We start from the raw sequence: 24,523 nt of genomic DNA on the forward strand, positions 1-24,523 counted from the left end.
CCCCACACCGGTTTAATGTGTCACGTTAACCGTCGTTCAAGAGTTCCACATGTCCCACTTGGCCTCGTCCACATGATGACAACCCGGGCCGATAATTCTGCCATTTCGGCCTCAAGTGTGGCCATTAATCCCCATTATGCTGCATTCGGCACGTGGAAGGATGTCACTAAATGATCCATGGCGCTCTCACGCCGTACAACTAACACACTCCTCACAGCTCTTAGCCTTTCATTCTTCTCAATTACCACTCCCCGCTTCTTCTTTTACACGCACGCGCTCACACTTCCATCTTGCTATCTAAATCCGCTTTCCCGATTTCCGTCTCCATTTCATCAGCCTTCCCAGCTTCTCGCTAACTCCTCTCCTGTTGCGCTCTTCTTAAAAACCGAAGCCGTCCACCCCCCCGTGGATTCATCTGACACCGTCCCCGTTCACCCGCGGTACACCCACACCACCTCCCATCTACAACCCCGAGCAAAAAGTATGGAATCAGCAGTCTTGGACGAGCACTCACTCGGACGTTTTATTCTGTAGATCAAACTCAAATAAAAAGCATGAAACAGTCGTAAGGTCATTCCAAAGTGCAACATCTTGGCTTTCAGAAACACTAAAAGAAATGAAGAAAAAACATTGTGCTGGTCAGTACATGTTACTTTTATAGAGCAAGTGCAGGGAAATAAATATGGAATCACTCCATTCTGAGGAAAAAAAATGTGGAATCATGACAAAGACAAAACAATCAAAACACATCACTAGTATTTAGTTGCACCACCTCTGGCTTTTATGACAGTTTGCAGTCGCTGAGGCATGGACTTGATGAGTGACAAACAGTATCTTCATCAATCTGGTGCCAACTCTCTTTGATTGCAGTTGCCAGATCATTTTTGCAGGTCGGAGCCTTGCTGTCGACCATTTTTTTCCTTTTCCACCACAGGTTTTCAATTGGGTTGAGATCTGGGCTATTTGCAGGCCATGACATTGACTGGATACGTCTTTCTCCAAGGAATGCTTTCACAGTTTTTGCTCTGTGGCATGATGCATTGTCATCTTGGAAAATGATTTCATCATCCCCAAACATGTTTTCAATTGAAGGGATAAGAAAGCTGTCCAAAATGTATTGAAGATTGAACCACAGCCATCTCCCCAGTGCCTTTGCCTGACATGCAGCCCCATATCATCACGGACTGTGGGAATTTGGATGTAAATCTCACTAGAACGGCACCAAACAAAAGTTCCAGCATCATCACCTTGTCCAATGCAGATTCGTGATTCATCACTGAAGATAACCTTCATCCAGTCATCCACAGTCCATGATTGTCTCTCCTTAGCCCATTGCAGTCTTGTTCTTTTTTGTTTAAGCCTCACTGATGGTTTCCTTTTAGCTTTCCTGTATGTAAATCCCATTTCCTTGAAGCGATTTCGCACAGTTCTGTCACATACATTGACTCCAGCTTCCTCCCATTTCTTCTTCATTTGTCTTGTTGTGCATTTTCTGTTTTCAAGACATATGGCCTTTAGTTGTTTGTCTTGACGCTTAGATGTCTTCCTTGGTCTACCAGTACGCTTGACTTTCACAACCTTCCCATACTGGTTGTACTTGGTCCAGATCTTCGAAACAGCTGACTGTGAACAGCCCACGTCTTTGGCAACCATACGTGAGTTACCTTCTTCAACAAGTTTGATAATCCTGTCTTTGGTCTCAAGAGACATCTCCCTTGTTGGAGCCATGATTCTTGCCAATCCACTTGGTCCAGCAACCCTCCAAGGTCTGATAACTGCACTGTTTTTAACTGCTGACTAACGAGCAGATGTCATTTGAGGGAGGTGCCCAATTAAGGAAAGGAAATTGACTGGGTGTGTCCTTATTTTCTGATCAAAATGGAGTGATTCCAATTTTTTTTCTCAGAATAGAGTGATTCCATATTTATTTCTCTGCACTTGCTCTATAAAAATAACATTTACTGACTAGCACAATGTTTTTACTTCTTTTCTTTTCATGTTTCTGAAAGCCAAGATGTTGCACTTTGGAATGACCTTACGACTGTTTCATGCTTTTTATCTTGAGTTTGATCTACAGAATAAAACGTCTGAGTGAGTGCTCGTCCAAGACTGTTGATTCCATACTCTTTGCTAGGGGTTGTAGTCAGCTGCAAAGCCACCTTGTTTCTTCTTCTGTGGTGGCATTAATTTCCCCTTCATCCTCACCACACACACCATTTATCCACAAACATGCGCTGCCCATTTATTCTCAACAACACACACTTCTTTTTGTCACATACACTGTCATTCGCTATCTTCTCTCTCACACATACACGCACACCCCGACACACTTCATTTAGTCACAAACACACAATTTTCTTTTCACATACACACTCTACTGTCTTTCGCTATCTTCTTTCTTACACACGCGAACACGCACGTGTTATTGTTTCTTCATGCAGAATCCTGAGCAAACACACACGCACACCCTCTTCACACACAAACACACCCCGGCTGTCACTCGACAACTTCACACATTCGCAACACACACAGACACGCATGCTGTCATTCTCTCCTCAAGAAGCCACACATGCACGCATTCTCGTCACTAAAACACACGCGCACACGCTCTCCGTCACACTTCATCTTCACACACACACACACAGAGAGACGCACGCATGCTGTCACATTCTGTCTTCGAGTAGACACATCCACACACATGCGCACCCCGTCACACGCCATCTTCACGCATGCACACAAACACACACGCGCTGCCATTGAGCTTTTCTGACAACAGCAAAATGCACGAGCACACGCACGCACGCACGCAATCTAACTTCACAAACGCGCGCAAAGTCATTATCTTACTTAACACATGAATGCACACACGCCTGCTGTCTTTCGCTCATCAGCCTCATGTCCATCCAAACGCACACGCACGCACCCACACAAACACACACTGCGTCAAGTGGCCGAATGACAAGGTGCACCAATAACATGCTGACCCATGACGCTCCTCCAATCACAGACGAGGACCATTTGACGGCGTGCGTGCGCGTGCGTGCGTGAGCGATAGAGAGGCAATGAGTGATTGGTGTGTCTGCTATCAGGACAGCTGCACTCGCATTCACTTCAAAGTTCTCTCTCTCTTGACTTTTTAAAAGGCCAGCGTGTCCAAAATAGTCAAGGCCTACCTGCACCTTTGTGAGCACCAACCAGTTGACCAGATCACCTATTACTGTAGCTGACCCAACAAATGCCTAACTGGCTAACCGACCAGCTAACTTACCAATTAAGTGCAGGATCAATGTGCTACTCACCAGCATTAATTTACTAGCCTAGCTAGCTAGTCAACTAACAAGCTAACTAATCTAACTATCCAGCTGACAGCTATACATTGATCAACTAACTAATCGACCGACTACTCAGATACGCATCTAATGAAACAACCAAGCAACCAACCAAGCAAACAACCAACCAACCAGTTAGCTAACCTAGTAACTAGTATACTAGTAAACTTCTCAATTAGCTAACCAACTGACTAGCTAAACAATTAACTGATAACTAACAGACAAATGACCCAAATACATAAGTAAGCTAATAAGAAACTTAGCAACTGGCTAACTAACTTTGTTTCAGTACTAAAAGATAAAAAATAGATCAACTTTCTTCGAGCAGGTTGCTCCTCCTCCACTGTTTATCCTCACTCAATTCTTTTTTTGATTCATTGTGATATTATACATACATACATACATACATACATACATATTACTAAAGCCAACTAACTAGCAAACTAACTAGCTAACTAACTAACTAACTAACTAACTAACTAACTGTAAAGGATCTACATGTAACTAACTGCAAATGGATCAACAACTAACACCTAAAGACAGGTGAACTAACTAACTAACTAACTAACTAACTAACTAACTAACTAACTAACTAACTGTAAAGGATAGACATCTAACTAATTGTGAATGGGTCAACAACTAACAACAGACAGTACATATTAACTAACTAACTAACTAACTAACTAACTAACTAACTAACAACAGGCAGTACATACTCACTCACTCACTCACTCACTCACTCACTCACTCACCGGAGTTACCTGATCAATGACTAGCTAACCAACTAGCAGTTAAACAGAGTATCTAATGAACGAACAAAGTAATAAGCTAAGGAACTAATCTGCTTCCTGATATTGGCTCTAAAAGGGCTCTAAAGTATGTCCAAATGTACCATAGGACTGGGCATCGCCTTGTCTCCCCTATCCCATAATAATTCAAGCAGACGAGTCCGATACATTTGAGTGTAGAAAACATTCACAGATTTTGGGGAGAATAAACTCCCCCCCAAAATCCAATTTGTCGAAGTAGAAGCGTTAGCGAGGGCTCTTCCGTCTCTCTTTCGCTAGCTCCTTCGCTCACCATATCGACTTTGTTTCAGCTCTAAGAGAAAGAATAGATAATCTGTCCTCAGGCAGGCTGATCCTCCTTCTCCTCCTCCTCCACTTTGTGTCCTCACTCCATTCTTTTTTGATTCATTGTGATCCATAATTACAGCAAACATTGCCAAAGCATTAGGACGCAACAAATAATGGCCATTGCTTCATACATACAAATGCAATCATGAAGGCATTTGGAACATAAGTGACATCATCATCATCATCATCATCATCATCATCATCATCATCATCATCATCAAGCCATACAGAAGACATGCCCCAACCAACCAGCCTGCCAGCCAGCAACTAACTAACTTGATGGACAACCAGTCAACTAACTGATGTTAGATTAACTGCCTAATTAACGAACTAACTAGCTAAGTAACTAAGTAAATGAATAATCTTCTCAATACCCATAGCAGTACATGTAATTTAATTTACAAAATATGTAATTTTAATGTATTTTTATTTTATTTTATTTATTTTTTTAATGATAGTGCCCATTTAAAAAAAAGACAACTAAACCATTATCTACACAAAAACCCTTTTTAATTCAAATATTACATTATTTTCTCAACATTGTTTTCTCTGGCTATTTTTTTAATCAAATACATGATTTTGATTTTGTTAAATTTTTCATTTATTCTGGAACAAAAAAACGAAATACTTTTTTTCTTGTGAAAAAAATATCTGCCCTGATTTTTTTTTTTTTATGATGCTATTCTGAACATTTTGCCCTCCCTAGAATAAACCTTTTATATATATATATATATATATATATATATATATATATATATATATATATATATATATATATATATATATATATATATATATATATAAAATTAACCTTCTCACAAAATATATAAATACATAAATATGAGTGCAGTGTAGCAGACGGGCCTAAATGTGGACATTGCGGTCTGAAGAGTCCTCAGGCTGACAGGAAAGCGAGGCAGGTCAAAAGCCACATGGCGGCAATTTGTCGGAATATAAGACGAGCGAGTAAAAAGTCAGTTCATTTGTCTTCTGCTGACGTCTCCTCGCCGCCCATTTCCCGCCGTTTATCAGTCACGAACCCCGTGGGGGTGTCCGACCTCGTCCCTTCATCCCTTCATCCCGACATCCGCACGGCTTCTTATTGCCGGATCGGGATGCTTATCCCGACTAGATCCTCTTTCGCAAAAGCCGCCGCCGCCGCTGCTGGGTTGCTCTCACTTGCATCTCAAAGCAATAACAGCGCACGAGCTGGCACACAATGTGGAAACCACACAAAAGCTTGGCTAACCAGCTAACTAACCACTAATTGCACACCCGCAAAAAGGACAACAAATGAGCAGCAAACCAACCAACAACCATCAACTAACTAGTGCTAGTAGCTAGTATAGTATAGTATAGTATAGTATAGTATAGTATAGTATAGTATAGTATATATATAGTATATATAATAGTATAGAGGTGGCAACTAATTCGATTCGAGAATCGCGCGATGTAGTATCGCGATATATCGCCGAATCGATTTTTTTTAACACCCCTATTTTTTTTTATTTTTTTTTTATTCATTTTTTCCTTTCGGACACATTACAGTTTACATCAATCACATCACATCATTTGCAACATTGACGTCCGAAAGAAGGGCTGACGGGTAGAAGCCGAAGCTTATTCGAGACCCGTCCCCATCGACCCATTACTATAACGCATCAATCATATACATTATTTAGAATAGACATTAATTTTTATCGTTATCCATCCCATACTATCCCAGACACTGCTCGCTCAGTTCATCTTGAATGTCCGTGTGTAGATTGTGGCTAGTCCCAGTCATTTAGAACTGGTGAGTCGGTCCCCAGACGCCAGCAGCAAGCCCACCCCGCCAGGCGAGCAGCCAAGGCAAGCGCAATTCTTCTCTTTCACCAGTAGGGTCTTCGCTGACCTCGGATCAGCTTTCACACATGTTGTGCTTTCCAGAAGAGTAGATCGGCTTGCATTCAGCCCATTGCGATTCAAGCAATTTCAACCTCGATTCTGGTCAGGTAGCACCACTGGTTGCTAGCATGTTGTGGATCTGATGACTCCTGTGCGCTGCCCAGCCTCGCTCACCCAGCAGAGCGGCCCACGCCAGCTGCATTCCAGGAACCAGACCACCAACCCCATTTTGCGTATTGACAGCAGATTCATTGGAGCCACAATACAGCCTTATCATGTAGCCTTGACTGTTAGAACAAATGTCCAAACGGAATTCGAGCCAGACAATATTTAGATTCAAACGGGAACAGCAATACATGTTATCAATGCAGGTGTATAAACAAGAGTTAGCCTTGGCAAAGTCAGCAAATAATCATATACAACTCCAGCTTTGGGTAATTAGTGATGTTGTTGTTGTTGTGATATTGTTAATTACTGTTGTCTCTCAAGCGCAGCCAATTCCTCAGCTCCTTTCACGATTCGTGTTTTTAGTTGACCAGAGTTATCTTTAGTTTGAATAAAAATTCGGCAGTCTTTTGTCCACGTGCTTTCGATAAGTCCATTCTTTCTCATTTGTCGAGCCTTTTTGGCGATGTCAGCATTTCGTTTGGTGAGGTTTTCGTTGATGTAGACATGTTTCCCACGAAGCTTGTGACGGTCTCTCAGAAGAGCAATCTTTTTCTTTCTGTCAACAAACCTGATCAGAACTGCCGGTGGTCGTGTCCCTCCAGTTGGAAGCGAAAAGCACATCTGAATGTGCGCAGGATCAACAGTTAATCCCAAATCTCTGAGTTGAAGTGTCACTTGCTGTTCCACAGTCTCGTTCCCTGAATATTGGTCAGAATCTTCCGTGCTCGTGCTAGCCGCAGCTCTCAAAGGGCCACGGCGCGGCTTGATCTTGATACCGGTGACTATCACATCGTTGATACGAAGATTTTGTTCCAAATCATCCACTTTTTGTTCCAAGGCAACAATGCGTCGATCTTTTTCCTGTGTCTCTTTCTTCAATTGCTGTATTTCCTGAAGAAGTGGCTCAATGCTCTTCTTCATTTCAAGTAATTCGGCAACCATTCCACTGAGTTTTTTAAGAGAAGATTTTATCTCCTCAATCTCGTCGGCTCTTTTTCCGCCAGGCATTCTGCAACAATGTAGTTACAAATCCCAATGCAAAAATCAACAAGTAGTTAGATTCACGAGCGAGTGCAGGAGCAAGTACAGATGCGTCCTTCCTCAACAGATGCGTCCTTGAAGATGCGTTATTATTATTCATATTCATATAATGATTTAAAAAAAAAAAAAAAAGGGGATTGATGTTGTACGATGTTACCAGTTTGGTTATTGTTTTCCAGCGTAAAAACAGATGTCTGCAAATGTTTTATTTTGATTAAACAAAGAAGATAATCATTCTTCTTTCATGAAGGACTACAGAAATCAGTCAACAGTCACTTTTGATATGCTGAAATCTGAGGATAAGGACCATTTTGAATTAAAAAATGGCTCGAAACGATTACTTGATTATTAAAATTGTAATTACCGTATTTTCACGACTATAAGGCGCATTATAAGGCGCACCTTCAATGAATGACATATTTTAAAACTTTTTCCATATATAAGGCGCTACAGTAGAGGCTGGGGTTACGTTATGCATCCATTAGATGGTGCTGCGCTAAAGGGAACGTCAACAAAACAGTCAAACTTTATTAATAGATTACAAACCAGTTTTCTGACAACTCCATTCACTCCAAAATGAATAAACAGCTGTTTTATTATTTTCTCTGAGGTAAAGTATTAGTATTAGCTAGCGATCCAAGATGGCGGGATCTTCTGCACATGGATTGTGCTGGGTCACCGATAGCGTCTTGACAGCGAGACCTGTTGCGGCTCAATATTGATCCATATATAAGGCGCACCGGATTATAAGGCGCATGGTCAGCTTTTGAAAAAATTGAAGGCTTTTAGGTGCGCCTTATAGTGCGGAAAATATGGTAATTTAAATAACTTAATTAATTTGCTAATCAATTACTTGTCAATTGATTAATTTTGAGTTGTAGCACTAGTATAGAATAATTTTTACCGTTGACATGACATAAGAGATTTAAAAAGCCAACCTCAAGAAAAAACACTCACTCACAGAAAGTAAAGGTGTAAAACACACACACACAAGCTCACACTCAGACATATGGCGGAAACATGGCGAGGATGCGCGCACACTTCCACACCCCCGCGCACACAGTTCCCACCTTGGAGTTCCAGGTCCCCGCGGAACCAGCGCAGCCTGGCGGGGGGCTTGCTGCCCGTGCTGGTGCAGGTCAGGGTGAGCGTGCCGCCCTCCTGCACGGGATTCTCCAAGCCGGAGATGTGAGGCTTGCCCGGGACGCCTGACGGCAACAAACACAATCAGAGCGTCATATTCATGCAAAATCAACATTTTTTTAAAGCTGTAGTGTCAACATTGCAATCGAGTACGTGCCAAGAAGAAGGCATCATTTTTTCAATAGCAGCAGTGACTGATGTGGCAGTTAGTAAGCAACGTGTTGGTCCCAATGCAACAGTAAGGAAAGGTTAGCTTGTGTATGTGCGAGACGCGTCTCCGTCACGAGCAATAAAGTACGCTGGCGCTTTATTGACTGGATTGTGGGCTAATCATCTTTGTGGTGCCGCGCACACACACACACACGCACGCCTTTCAAGTATGGATTTGTCTGGTGCTCTTTTTGACTGTCAGCTAATTGTGGCCATATTTCCTGCCTTTTTTTTTTTTTTTTTGCGCCTTTGAAGGTGTTTGTGTCTTTAAAGGGATGCTGTGCCCTATTTCTCCAGGAAATAAATGAGTAATTAGCAAGCAAATTAAACGCTCACATTGTGGCTTTTGAGTCCAAATGGATTTTTTGGGGTTGATTTTTTTTTTTTTTTTTTTGGCAGTGGTGAGTGTTGCGGGTTGCCGGTCAAGCAGGACGGCCCGCCCTGCCTGGTCTGAATGTTTATTTTTGTCCGTTGGAAGTTAATTAAAAGCAGCGGCTCAAGGGACCGCCCCCAAATGTCAGCGGGAGCGGGAGGTGATTGTGGAACGCGGTCAAAAAAGGACAAATAGTCGGCCTTGTTGCTTTTTCGTGTTTGTTCGTTGATTTTGGAAAAGGGAAAATGTTAGGAGAGTTAAGTATTTCATTTTAGAAAGAAGTACTATTTCTTTAAGGGAAAAAAAAACTATGGGAAAATTAGGGATGCGCAGGTCGATATCGGGCTGATATCTGGACTTATTTCAAAGTATCGGTGCTCGCTATGGTGGTCAATACTGCTATCGGTTGCCCTCTTGTGGCCGTTTTAAGATCAGGAAGTAGAAATTAAGCAATCTCTCTCTCTATCTGCTTTTAAAACCCGTCTTAAAACCCATCTGTATTCTGCGGCTTTTTGGCACACCATGAGACTTGTTTTGGTGCTTTGTGGTGTCTGCTATATTTTGTGTTGTGAATTTGATGTTTGTTTATTTATTTATTCATTCATTCACTTACCTACTTCTTGTTGTTAATTTATTGATGTCAATTTTATTCACTTGAATACTTACAATGTTTTGATTTGTTCTTATTTTACTTATCTTTACTGCATGACCGATTCCTGTTTCATGTACACCACTTTGTATACAGCTGTCATGTCTGGGGTCACGTCAGGGTTAAGTTTGAGTTCATGACCTGCTAAGGTTGGGTACATGACCGTGAGGTCAAGTGTCTGTTTTTGTACTGATGTAACCGTCATCTGGTTTCAACTGGAAAAACACTATGTGATGTTTCAACTGGTTTTATGCTATGTCATGTCATGAGCTTTGTGATGTCAATCTTTAATCCCTTACTTAGTCACAACCAATCAGATCGATTCACTGTCTGTAGTAGCGTCCTGAGAAGTGTTTGTGTTTGTCGGATTATTACCTCTGTTCCTGTGTGCAGCTCTCGTTGTTTCTCATCAAGTCAAGTTTGTTCCACGGCTCTCGATGTGAATAAATAGTTAAAATCTTATTTGTGTCTGCGCTTTGGGATCCAACCTCCAGCTCATGGCAAGAGAAATGCTTGTTTTAAAGTGTTTTCTAATTAAAGTTGAGTTGAGAAATTGGGAAAAAAATCCATTATTGAGCAAAAATGCTATTTTACAATATTTTGTTCTTTCTTAAAAGTGATGTCATTGTTTTTTGTTTGGATATTTTATGTATCAAAAGTAATAGTGGTATTGGTACTTGGCACTAGGGGTGGGAACCTCTGGGTACCTCACAATACAATACGATATGCGATACAAGGCTCACGATAACGATTAGCGACATGACGATACTGCGATTATCAATGTAGTGGTCAGGTAATAAATCCACGATAAAACTACTCAAGACATAAACAGATACTTTTTCAATAAGAAAATCGTTTCTTTTTGTACCATCACTGAAACACAATATTAAAACTCTTCTTCACAGTGAGTACTTGAGTGTATTTTTTTCTAAACAAATACAAATGTCTTCTTCAGACAAAACTTTATGTCAACAAATTTGTCTTTCTTAAACACTATCATCATGTAACATGTCAGTCAGTTACATAATTAATTGTTTCATTTTATAAACTGACACGTTTTTTGTGTAACATTGCAAAAGTAAATAAATAAATAAAAATACTTTAACATTAAATCCAATTAAATCAATATTAATATTCCTCAGAAATAGTGTGCTTCAAAAAGTTGAAACATAAAATGTTTTAAAATGTAAAAATTGAAGACATGATACACATTTTTCATAGAAATGTATGCAAAAGTGAGACAGTTGCTGGACAGATAAATGTCTGACACAAGTAAAAGTAAGCTCATGAGTCTTCTTCGCCTGAAGACTTCCGTACATTTTCCCACCACTCTGATGAGGCACTCCCCCTAGCGGCCTGCCAAGTAATTGCGCAATAAGTAATGAGCAGCAGAGCAGTTATAGTGACTTTATATGAACATCAAATATCGCAATACTTGTGTAAGCATATCGATAATCTATCGGGAGACAAAATATCACGATTTATCACGATATCGATATATCGTCACACACCTACTTGCACCAGTTAGGGCTGCTCAATTATGAAGAAAATATTAATCACAATTAATTTGGTAATAATTGCAATCACGATTAGGCAATCATTTGTTTTTTGGTACAAAACAAGAAAATGTTAAAATGTAAAAATATTAAGACAAATCAATTTCTTTGAAACACTATAATTACGCAAGTTCCTTTTGGACCAAACAAGATTGAATAAATTTGTCATTTTAAAATAAAAATAAAAATAAAATAAATAAAAAAAGTACAAATATATCAATTTAAACAACTGAAAAATAATATTGATATTTGTTTTTATTTTTTTTTACAATTATGCCGATTTTGTAATTGTGGAGAGTAATAACTGAAATTGTAATTGAATTTTGATTCAATTGTACAGCACTATCAGTGACTACTCAAGAGTTGAGTAGATACTTGGTATTGGTGTGAAAAAAAGTGGTGTCGAACATCCCTCGGAAAATGCAGTATATTTTGTGCTTACAGCCAAAGTATGCTTGTAAAGCAAAAAAAAAAGATAGCGAGAGAGTGACTGGCCACTTTTTCAATAATTGTGCTTTTTTTTATTTATCTTGTATGTAATTGACAGCAGTGACATTGTGTGGATTTTGCCTTGCATACATTTTTCATCACTCTGGAGAAGCATCAAATTTTGATCAAATGTCAAAACTCAGCGAGCCACGCGGGAACGTCGGCGGGAGAAATGAAGTGTGGCAACACAACATTTGTGTGCGCGGTCATTTTGAAACGTCCGCTGGCTGGTGAACTCGTGCGCTTCCTCGTTAGCCGCTCGTGGAATAATTCATAAATCTTTTATTGTGCTTGTCTGGACAGCCGCGTCCGTATGTGGACTATTACGATGCCCTCATTCATATGCAATGCTGCTTCATAGCACACGCACACACATCTACACACACGCGGCATCAAACGCTGCGATATGAAATATTGAGCATGTTATTTTTTTGATGTGATCGATACCTCAGTGTAGTTCATAGCCACGTTTGGCAGGCGGGCGACTTGTGACTTTCACAAGGTCATGGAATAATCACTCCATCTACTGTGTGAAGCACCAGCCCACAAGGATTGGTACCAAGACAAAAAATTGACAATTAAATCATAATAATTGGGAATAAATGTGTCTTTTATGTGAATGATGTGGTATTTTGGACTTACTTTTTTATGAAGGACTTTATTTGGGGAAATGTATGATAAAAAAAAATAAATGTTTACGCTTCTCAAAAAAGTATACATTTTTAAACAAAAATCATAACTTTTTTAAATGTAATATTTTAAATCATGGATTTTTAATGACTTTTTCCTCAAAGGTACTTAAAAAAACATTTGCTTAACTTAGAAAATGCAACATATAAAATTCAGTATATTTACTATTTCGACTAAAATAGTAGTAATAGTAAACAAATATGTAATAAATAAGGAGAAAACAACACAATCTAATCTTACAAAAAGTACTTCTATAAACTATGCAACACCCCCAAAATTTAGCCCAAAATTTATAGATTAAAAAAAAGCAAAATGATTCTAAAAAAAACAAAACTTGATCTAAAACTATATCTTAAGAAAAAGATTAGATTAGTTAAGATTAGCTTTAGATTGACAAAAAAATATCCACAAAAATTTGAATTAGTTTTTATTTAAAAAAAAAAAAAAAAGGTTTTCAAAAATTAGGACTATTAAGACTATGATTTAACATTATTTGTTGTCTTAGAAAAATATATTTTTCTCTTAAAAATGTGCATTTAAAAATGTTGCAGTATGAATTGTTTTAGACCATTATTTTCAGTAATTTTAATAAAAATATTTTTTCTAGAAAGTAAAAGTTATATATTATACAATAACCTTTATTGTATTAAAATACATCTTTTTTTCCCCCCTAAAAACAAAATAAATTTAAATTTCCCTCACCTAAAAAATAGATTTGGGTGGGGGTGCATTTGGTGGGATTAAACAAATACAAAGATAACTTGAAAAAAAAAATAGTAATAATAATTTTGATTAAAATAAAATTGTTTTATAAAACAAATATATCCTTATAATTGGTTTTCTGAAGAATATATATATATTTTTTCCCCCAAAAACAAAACCAACCAAAACAATGGCCGCCACGATTGTATGACGCAGTCCTTACCCAGCACGGTGACGGTGGCGCGCGCGGTGCGCACGGGCATGGTGAAGATGGAGCAGGTGTACTCGCCCTCGTCGGACAGCTGCACCTCGGAGATGATGATGGACAGCTCGGTGGGCGTGGAGCGGTGCAGCTGGATGCGGTTGTCTCGCAGCGCTGCAACAACAGCGGCAGCAATGCATTGTGGTTAAATTTCATTCAAGCAAGCTCATCAATATTTCACGCCGAACTCACTCCCACTCCCACTGGCCGGCGGGCCGCATTTTTCTGCTCCTAATTGCTGGATGCCTCCTTTTCTCCCTTTTCGCACATGTGAGCGTTTATGCACAGTCATCAAAGTTTTTACACTGCATCCTGTACATCAGCCAACTCCGGCGCACCCCCGGCGGTGCGTGAGCGGCATCCCATCTAATGAGCGTTTTGAATATTTATGCTGAGTCGGGATGTTTTCACGCTGTGGCCTGTTTATCAGGGATTCCCGAAATGTGGAGTGCGCGCACCCCTCGTGGGGGTGTGTAAGTGCAATGCTATCTAATAGTAGTTGCCATTTGATTGTTTTATGCCTCGTCGTGATATTTTTATCAAGGATTCCCCAAACTTGTATGTGCACCCCCGGGCGTGCGTAATCGCCATCCAATCTGATGGTAGTGTGTTTTCATGACAGTCCCAGCAGTTATGCTGAGTCATGATATTTTTACGATGTAATTTCGTACATCAGGGGATTTGTAAAATGTGGAACGCGCACCTCCTGGGGCGCTTGGGGTACATCTAACGTAAGGGCTGTTTGAGCATGAATGTTTTTAACATCGATGCAGTCATATTTTTACTTACACTTTCCTGTATGTATATTGTGTACTGTATGCGTGATCCCCGAACTGCGATACGCGCACCCCCAGGGGTGCGCCACCGTCATCCAGAGAGATGAACTTCTTGACATTCATGCCGGGTTATAATACTTTTTACATTTGTATCCTGTATATTTGGGATTCCCAAGCTATCATGTGCGCACCCCCAACGAGGGCCTGACTGCCATTAATGGCAGTTTGTAATTATGATTCTTAGAACATTTATCTAGAGTTGTTTTTACAAGTGCATTATCCTGTATATCACTGATTAATAAATATTGCTGCACACCCCCCAGGGTATGTGAGATCTCCGACAGCAGTTTTGAGCAACAATGTAGTCATAGTTGTGACGTTTTTATTTTGTGAGTCATTTTCATACTGTGGTGTGTGCACACCTGGAGGTGCGTGACCACCATCCAGTCTAATGGTAGCTTGTAGTTATGAGTGTTCAAGCATGAGTTGTGACGCAATTGTCACCAAAACTGTGGTGCGCGGAGCCCAGTGGGTGAGTAAGAACTGTCCAATGTAATGGCTGCTTGCGTACGAGGGTTTCTCACATTTATGCTGAGTCATGATTTTTTTCCCCCCTATGTATCTTATAGACTCCTAAAACTGTGATGTGCACACCCCCAGTGGTGCATAATATAGTATGTGAAATATTTGCATATGACAGTTTTTAATATTTAAGCAGAAATTAGATTTTTTTTTCACACAGTATATTGATATAGTCAAACAGTAGTGCGCACACCCCCGGGGGTGCATGAGCTCTATCCAATCTAATGGGTACAAGTTGTAAAGTTTTTCTACCACATCCTGTATATCAGGGATTCTCATGCTGTGGTGCGTGCGCACCTAAGTGCCTTCCAATGTCAATTGCTGTTTTGCAAATGAGTCATGATGCTTTTACAAAGTTTTCTGTACATTATCAAACGATTTTACGCGCACCCCTGGGGGTGCATGAGGGCCTTCCTATACCATTGTTGTTTGTATATGAGCATTTCTCACATTTATGCCAAGTGTGTCCCGTATATCAGGGATCCCTCAAGTGTGGTGCGCACACCCCCAGGGGTGCGCCAGATTAAAAATGCATAAACGGGTACAATAAATACACAATAACTATAATTTGCATGACAAAACACGGCGCCTTTATTAGCAATTTTGACATTTTCTTAAGGGTGAGTTGCAGCAGGGGGGTGCGCCTACTCTGTGGGGGTACAAAGTTTTTGTAAAGGCTTCTGCGCCGAATATGGTGTTATTAATATTGTACTACTTTTATGTGCGCTGCTGTTGGTTATTTGCTGCAATAAAGGGGAGAGGGGAGCTTTACAAAATGGAGATGAAAAGGCCCGTGGAGACGGTGCGCAAAACAGAAGGCAGGGATGACGAACAAAAGGGGGAGGAGGAGAACCATAAGAAAATGATGGGGGAAGGAAAGAGGACGGCAGAGGTGAAATAGGAATATGGAATTAATGATTCTGCATGTGCGCGCGCGTGTGTGTGTGTGTGTGTGTGTGTGTGTGTGTGAAAATGATGTAAGAGGAAGTGAGGAATGCAGGAAGAAAGGGAGGATGAGGATGAGGGGATGAAGATGAAGAGTGACACGAGTGGGCGTGTCACCGAGGAGAAATCCTCAGACTATGAGGAAGATGACGATGAAGATGATGATGATGAAATTGGATGAAACTCGATTCCTTGATAGCGATGGATGACCTTTGCTGTGTTTGTATGGTGGGATTGATGCCTGCCTGCCTGTCTCTCTGGTCGCCTCTCTACCTGTCTGTCTGTCTGTCTGTCTGTCTTTCTACCTTTCTGCCTGTTTTTGCTGTCTTGCCACTTGTCTTTGTCTATCTGTCTCTCTCACTGTCTTTCTACCTTTGCTTCTCGTCCCAACTGTCTGTCTTTCTGTCTCTCTACCTGTCTGTACCGACCTGTATCTCTACCTGTCCATCTGTCTGTCTGTCTTTCTACGTATCTGGCTGTCTCTCGAACTGTCTGTCTGCCGATTTTTCTGTCTTTCTGCCTGTCTGTCTGTCTGTCTGTCTGTCTATCCGACTCTCACAGTCTGTCTGTCTATAGATAGCTAGACAGCTACATTTATTCGAGGGAAATGTGACATCTCCCTGTCTGTCTGCGTGTCTCCCTTCCATTTCCAATCTTTCTGTCTCTGTAATGTCCTTATGCCATCATTCTGTCTGTCAGGCTATGTGGAGCTTTCTGTCTATTTGCCTTTTTGTCTCTCTACTCATCTACCTGCCTGCCTGTCTGTCTGTCTCTCTGGTCGTCGCTCAACCTGTCTGTCTGTCTATCTACCTTTCTGCCTGTTTTTCCTGTCTTGCCACTTGTCTTTTTCTATCTGTCTCTCTCACTGTCTTTCTACCTTTGCTTCTCGTCCCAACTGTCTGTCTTTCTGTCTCTCTACCTGTCTGTACCTACCTGTATCTCTACCTGTCCATCTGTCTGTCTGTCTTTCTACGTATCTGGCTGTCTCTCGAACTGTCTGTCTGCCGATTTTTCTGTCTTTCTGTCTGTCTGTCTGTCTGTCTATCCGACTCTCACAGTCTGTCTGTCTATAGATAGCTAGACAGCTACATTTATTCGAGGGAAATGTGACATCTCCCTGTCTGTCTGCGTGTCTCCCTTCCATTTCCAATCTGTCTGTCTCTGTAATGTCCTTATGTCATCATTCTGTCTGTCAGGCTATGTGGAGCTTTCTGTCTATTTGCCTTTTTGTCTCTCTACTCATCTACCTGCCTGTCTGTCTGTCTGTCTCTCTGGTCGTCGCTCAACCTGTCTGTCTGTCTATCTACCTTTCTGCCTGTTTTTCCTGTCTTGCCACTTGTCTTTGTCTATCTGTCTCTCTCACTGTCTTTCTACCTTTGCTTCTCGACCCAACTGTCTGTCTTTCTGTCTCTCTACCTGTCTGTACCTACCTGTATCTCTACCTGTCCATCTGTCTGTCTGGCTCTCTACATATCTGGCTTTCTCTCGACCTGTCTGTCTGCAGATTTTTCTGTCTTGCCACCTATCTGTCTGTCTGTCTATCCGTCTCTCACAGGCTGTCTGTCTATGATAGCTAGACAGCTAAATTTATTCCATAAGGGAAATGTACATCTCCCTGTCTCTCTGCGTGTCTCCCTTCCATTTCATATCTGTCTGTCTCTGTAATGTCCTTATGTCATGATTCTGTCTGTCAGGCTATATTGAGCTTTCTGTCTATTTGCCCTTTTGTCTCTCTACTCATCTGTCTGTCTGCCTGTCTGTCTCTTTCCTTTGTATGTATCTGTCTTTCTGACGATCGGCCTTTTTCGCTACCCCTCTGTCTCTCTTCCTGTATTCTTCCTTTGTATTTGTCTTTCTCTCTCCTTGTGTCTATCATTCTCTCTGTCATTTTATCTGAATCTGTCTGTCTGCCTATCTGTCTGTTCGCCTCTCGACCCGTCTGTGTCTGTCAACTTTCCCGACACTTCAACCTTCCTGTCTGACCATCTCACTTCCGTCCTTCATTCTGTCTGTCGTCTCTATCTGTCTATCGGATTGTCTTTCATCACTCAGTCTGTCTACCTGTCTGTCTCTCCTGCATCGTAACTGTCTGCCTCCATTCCTTATGGCTATCATTTTGCCGGCATTCTGTATCTCTTTCTATCGGTCTTTCAGTCTGCCTGCCTTTCGTGTCTCTCTTCTGTTGGGTCTATCTATCTTCCTGTCTTTCTCCTCAACCTGTCTCTCTTTCCGTCTCCCTCCTTTCCCATGCCTGCAACATATCCGTCTCCCTTAAACAGCAGGCCACGGATACACAAGCCTCCTGGTTCGAAAGGAAACACAAGCGAGCGGTAGCGGTGCTGTTGTTGTTGTCGGGTTTCCACATGAAAGCTCCCTTTGACGTCGCCGTGACAACGTGTTTGTTGACGCACAGTAGGCCGCTGATGTGACAGGCAGCTAACGCTCGGCGGCGGCCCGTTAGCTCGGCAGAGCTTGAGAGGGGCCAACATGACACGTAGAAGAAGAGGTAGAAGTCGGGATCAGTGCCTTAAATATTCCGCCGCTTTTTTCCCTTGACGTTTTGTTGTTGTTGTTTTCAAAGCGGCGTCACACTTGTCACGCGGCGATGTCGCCAAAGGGAATTAATCCTGTACGGCTAACATGCTAATCTGCTAGCGTGTCCTACTTTGTTGCCGCGTTTGCGTCTGGTGTCGTCTGTCACATTTTGGCGGCTCGTTGCAGCCCAAAAGTGTTTGGGAAAAAACGGTAAACACAAACACGCGCCTGATTCCCAAAGTGCAGCAGATTGAATACAAACGTCATGGTTACATGTTTACAAGGTTCAGTATGAGCATTCTCCTCTGGAACATTGTTATCTTGTACCAAAAATGGAACACACACAAAATAAAAGAACCCAGCATTCACATCTACTAATTTGAACCCTAACCTTGGCTCGAAACCCCTAATTGACTTTGAACCTCAATTTGAAACCCTAAACATGGCTTTGAGACTGAATTTGATACACTAACACATTCTTTAAAGCCTATCTTGAAACCTTAACCTGAAATCTTAGTTTGAAACTCCAATTTTAAACCTTCACTTAAAACTGTAAAACATAATTTGTAACCTTAACCCTTATTTGAAACCCAAATATGAATGTTAACCATAGTGAGAAACCCTTTGAAATTAAACTTTGAAACCCTAACCCAGGCTTGAAACCCTACTGAACTCTAATATAAAACTTTCACTTAAATCCATAAACACTAATTTGAAACACTAACCTATTCATGAAACCCTAACCCTTATTTAGAACCCAAATATGAAAGTTACCCATTGTGAGAAACCCTAGCCGAGTTTGAAACGGAACATTCAAACCCTAACCCAGTCTTAAAACCCTCATTTGAAACCAAGGTTAAGAGACCGTAATTTAAAACATGAATCAGGCTTGAGACTTAGCTTTAAACCCTTATTTGGGACCCAAACCCAGGCTTAAAACACTAGTTTGAAACGCTAACCTAAAACTCTCATTGAAGCCCAAATTTGAAAGTCTAACTTGAAACGTAACCTTAATTTGAATCCCAAACCATTGCATGTAACCCTAACCCTTGTTTGAAACCCTATTCTGAAGGCCTAACCCTAATAATTATCCATCCATCCATCCATTTACTACCGCTTATCTGAGGTCGGGTCGCGGGGGCAGCAGCTTTAGGAGGGAAACCCAGACTTCCCTCTCCCCAGCCACTTCAACCAGCTCCTCCTGCGGGATCCCAAGGCGTTCCCAGGCCAGCCGAGAGACATAGTCTCTCCAGCGTGTCCTGGGTCGACCCCGGGGCCTCCCGCCGGTGGGACATGCCCGGAACACCTCCCCAGGGAGGCGTCCAGGAGGCATCCGAACCAGATGCCCGAGCCACCTCAGCTGGCTCCTCTCAACGCGGAGGAGCAGCGGCTCGACTCTGAGTCCCTCCCGGATGACCGAGCTTCTCACCCTATCTCTAAGGGAGAGCCCGGACACCCTGCGGAGGAAACTCATTTCGGCTGCGCGTACCCTAATAATTAAAATCTAATAATTTGACTCTTAAGTGCTTTGTTTTAGTAAATCGTGTAAATCTGGTGTGGCGGTGTGTAAGACCAGTGCTGGTTATTTCATGGACAAGCGCAGCCCGCCGGATTTGCTGCACGACTGTGAGAGTGTTTAAAAGCAGATGGAAGTCAAAGCCACTCAAAGCTGCTTCTTTCATTCCTGTAGGCAATGTGAGCAGGTATACGAGAAGGAGCTGGTGATAACCGCTGGCGACTTATGTCCACGGAGCACAGTGTCTGTCTTCCTGTGCCCCAATCAAATTCACAAACATCGTATAAGACAAGCGCTCTACCTTGTGCCAATATTTAGACGAGGTCTGAGCAAGCATACATTTAGATCAATTTTTTCTCACTTCTAAGAATGCCCTGCTTGGAACAGGGTGGTCTGTCAAATTGGCAAACACACGCGGAAAGCCTCGCGCTTTCACCAAAATCAGGATCCACCAGTATTTGTGTCACACCGCAGATTCACTGTCTAAGAAAATGGAGTGCTGATCTTGATCTTTTTGTATTCACCACTTTCTGTTCCCACTCGTTAACCAATCGTTTCTACACCTTTTTCCATTTTTCTGAGAAAGAATGCTATTGGTTGACATCACCAAAGGTCACATAGTATATTTTTGCCAGGGAAGTTTTCATAACTTTTGAGAAGGCACTCCAAGATTTACTTGGGGAAATTCTTTGCAGCGCCGCTGACATTTAAAAATGTCACAGCCCGTCTGTGTATTTTTTTTATTTTTTATTTTTTTATAGTAGTATGAATGCAGAAAAAAAAAAAAAAGCCGACACGAAGCGTCACTATTTTTTCTTTTATATTTTATTTTGGTCTGCTTCACTCGTTTTAATATGAAGATGCACGTTTTGTCTTTGTTTCATTTTGTGAACCTGTCACAAACACACACGCACACACACACACTGTTATTATATCCAACACTACTCTATCTTCATGCCTTATCATTCTGCAAGGTCACTACATTTGTCTTCATGAGCGGCCCTCAGACACACACCCCTACACGCGCACGCACACACAGTTTCAGTGCCCCTGGACTTTGCACTCTTTTTAATTCTCTCTGTTCGCCTGACATCACACACATTTGTCATCTTCTGTGATTTGGGGGCTTTTATTGTGTTACTTCCTCGTTGCCTTCCTTCGTCACGTGGTTGCATAATAACGACTTTTCATGCATGATATTACTATGTGTAAGTATGTGTAAGGCATGACTTATGATTGATGGTCGGATGGATGTCCGTTTGGATATAATTTAAACCACAAACTGTTTACTATTTCTGTGCCCCAGTCTAGCACAAAGCGCAGCCTCTCTATGCCAGGGGTCTCCAAGTTGGGTCCTCGAGAGACCCTATCCAGCCTGTTTTCCATGTCTCTCTCCACTAACACACCTGATTCATGATCAGGATCGTTATCAGGCTTCTGCAAAGCTAGCTGATTAGCTGATCATTAGATTCAGCTGTGCTGAAGGACGGAGACATGGAAAGCAGGCTGGATAGGGGCTCTCGAGGACCCAACTTGGAGACCCCTACTCTCTGCACATTGGTGGAGTTTTCTTTCTTTTGGTATTTTGCAAGACTAGCGTAGAAGAGGGTGTTTGTGCCGCTGTAGGAGGGAACATGCACAGTAAATTCTGTAAAATAAATTTGACTCTGTTTAGAGTGGGACCAAATAGACTCAGTTTTAGAGTATTATTTACGCTTGGAAGGGAGTAAAATAAAGAATAAAAAAAAATAAACGTCACTCAAGGGTTGAGGAACGAACTCACAACCTTCAACTTGGGAAACAGCCGATCTACTCCCTGAGCCACACAGCTCCTGCTTTCTGTTAGTATAGCGCTCGTGTCAGCTGCAGCTGATTCCATGATTGCATGGAATCTTCCACTCCAACAGACCAAAAACGATCTTTGGTCTCTTGGAGAAAAGCAAACAGTAGGAGGGGCATAGCTCAGGTGGAAGTGTAGCAGTCTCTCAAGATGAGGTCGTGTTCGAACCTTAACCCTCGAGTGAGTTTTTTTTAAATTTTTTCATTTTTTTTTTGTAATTTTACTCTCTTCCTAGTGTAAATCTTATTTTACAACTATTCCATTTCTATTTGGTCCGTATCTACATAAAGTCAAATTTGAATCTAATAGAGTCAAATTTACACTACAGAATTTACTTTGTAGACAACGGCCCTATGAGATTACATTCAATACAATTTCAACAAATTCTTCCAATTTTGTATTGTTGAATGTTATAATTTAGCAGCAAAGCATAACTTTTCCAATTAGTTAGTTTTACAGAGCATTAGTTTTTTTTTGTTTTTGTTTTTTTTATAGCATAGTCATATTTGAATTTAGAATGCTTTTGGCTAACAAGGGGAGAAAATAAATAAAAAATTGTTTGGCGAGTCCATTGCTGTTTTTCATTGACCTGTGTGATAAAAATGACTTTGGCGATTTAATATACGACAAAGCTTATATGTATATATGTATTATACATATTCTTACAGATCAACAGGAGTCTGGGGGAATCCCACATCTCAGTTTAACGAACACAAAAATAAAAGTTGTTTTTTTCAAACAGTGAGTAACAGTTGAAAGATGGAAGTATACGTCAGCATCAGAGTGTGCACCTTCACTCGTGCCAGTCAGTCAGTCAGTCAGTCAGTCAGTCAGTCAGGAGGCTTTTATCCAGCATCTCAGAGCATCAAATTGAATAGCACAAGTGGTCAGCTATTCGATAAGACAAAGTGCATGCCCACGGAAGGTCTTATTACAGCAACATTCTGCACCAACGCTGACATCACATTTGTGTTTTTTTGAAAATCCTACTAAATTGGACGGCGTATCAGGAGGTCTAAATGTATACCCTCAATTTCTGCCATGCTCTTTCATCTTGAAACGTGGAGTATAAATAATATAAGATGTAAAAATATATAGACGTTTGGTGTAGGCTCAGCACATCCATATATTCCCTTTCCTCCCGCCTGAATTGCCGCTCTGGCCAGCACGTCTTATTTGCTGTGTGCGAGGAGGAAGCACAGGAGGAAGACAAATATTTTCACACTTCAAATCTGGACAAATAGAAGTGAGAGAGACATTTTGGTGGGTGTCATTTCATTTTTATTAGATTTTTTTTTATGAGCAGGAGAGGTATTGAAATGGTATGTTTTTGCATATTTCTGGACTCTATCAAAAAAAATAAATAAAAAATAAAAATCGCCAAAAAAGGGCGGGGAGGGGCATGTAGGTTGGGGGTGAATTAGGAAAAAAAAAAATCTGTGAGCAAAAATCTGGAAATAACTGATGCTCTCTTATAATTGCCATGTTATTTAAAATAATAATAATAATAATAATAATAATAAGTGAGGATTTCAGCAAATAAGCAAGGAAGACATTATTTTTCCAATAATAATACAAATAATAACTAGGGTGATAGGTTCCCAAAAACATTTGCAAATAGGTGAATTTGCATGGTAAAAAATAAAAAATAAATAAAATGAAAATATTTTCCAACAATCAATCCCCCCCCCCCAAAAAAAATTGATTTTTGATTATTTAAAAAAAAAAGAAATTATATATATATATATATATATATATATATATATATATATATATATATATATATATATATATATATATATATATATATATATATATATTGTAATCCTGTCTGTCTACTTGACTCATTGATCCATTTCAACATTAAGATGATATTTTGTCTATAATTACGGTAATGTAATAACGTCATTATTTTTCATGAACAATTAAAACCTTTAAAAACTAATTTTGTCATTTGCTGTCCACTGAAGATGACATCACCTGCTGAGGAAACAGGTAACGACCAATCATGGCTCAGTTTGCTGACCAAACGTAAAAGACAGGTGAACCTTGATTGGTCATTACCTATTTCCTCAGCACAGGTGATGTCATCTTCAGTCGACAGCAAGTGGGAAAATTAGTTTTCAAAGTTATTCATTGTACAAGAAAAATAATGAAGTTATCAAATTCATTCTGGAGAAAATCTCAATTTTTTACCGCTGAATATGGCTCCATAAGTCAAGTATCCCTTTAAGGGTTTAAAAAGGAAGTTACTTATTCATTTATTTTTTTTTAAAATTAATCAGCATGAAATCAGTTATCAGAATTTTATTCTGCCAAATATTGGATTAAAGGCATCACTGTCTTCCTCTCTTCCTGTCCTACGAGCTGATCCTGGTTCAGTGGCCGGAGGCTTTGCTCCATCAAACCGTCTCGTCCGATCAAAGGCCGCCGATTGATCGAGGCTCATCAAACATGTGTTAAGTGCGCACCTCGGTCCCCCCTTTTTCCCGCCCGCCGTCTTTTCCTCCCTAATCCTCCTTGTCTGGATGGCTTCCCTACCACCTACACACCTTCAGACGGAATTAAAATGATCATCACCTCGCAAGTGTGCATAATCAATGAAAGGCGGCCAGATGAAGCAAAGTTTACCCAGGGTGCCGCGAGACGTTGTTCATTATGCGCTCGCTTGCAAGCCGGCATCGCGTGTGCAGG

General features: G+C 40.8%; 1 protein-coding gene across 2 annotated transcripts in view; it reads right to left on the bottom strand.

Annotated features, from left to right (window-relative positions):
- cadm3 (cell adhesion molecule 3) overlaps window positions 1-24,523 on the bottom strand; it is a 145,938-nt gene that overhangs the window by 52,905 nt on the left and 68,510 nt on the right. For both annotated transcript variants that reach the window (XM_077525601.1, XM_077525593.1), the window contains exons 4-5: window positions 13,597-13,749; window positions 8,632-8,769 (exon numbers count right to left, since the gene is read on the bottom strand). In XM_077525601.1, the coding sequence (XP_077381727.1) occupies window positions 8,632-8,769; window positions 13,597-13,749 (291 nt within the window). The remainder of the gene's footprint in view (window positions 1-8,631; window positions 8,770-13,596; window positions 13,750-24,523) is intronic.

The sequence above is a fragment of the Festucalex cinctus genome, chromosome 1 (genome assembly GCF_051991245.1).
Source record: "Festucalex cinctus isolate MCC-2025b chromosome 1, RoL_Fcin_1.0, whole genome shotgun sequence".
NCBI classification, from domain to species: domain Eukaryota; kingdom Metazoa; phylum Chordata; class Actinopteri; order Syngnathiformes; family Syngnathidae; genus Festucalex; species Festucalex cinctus.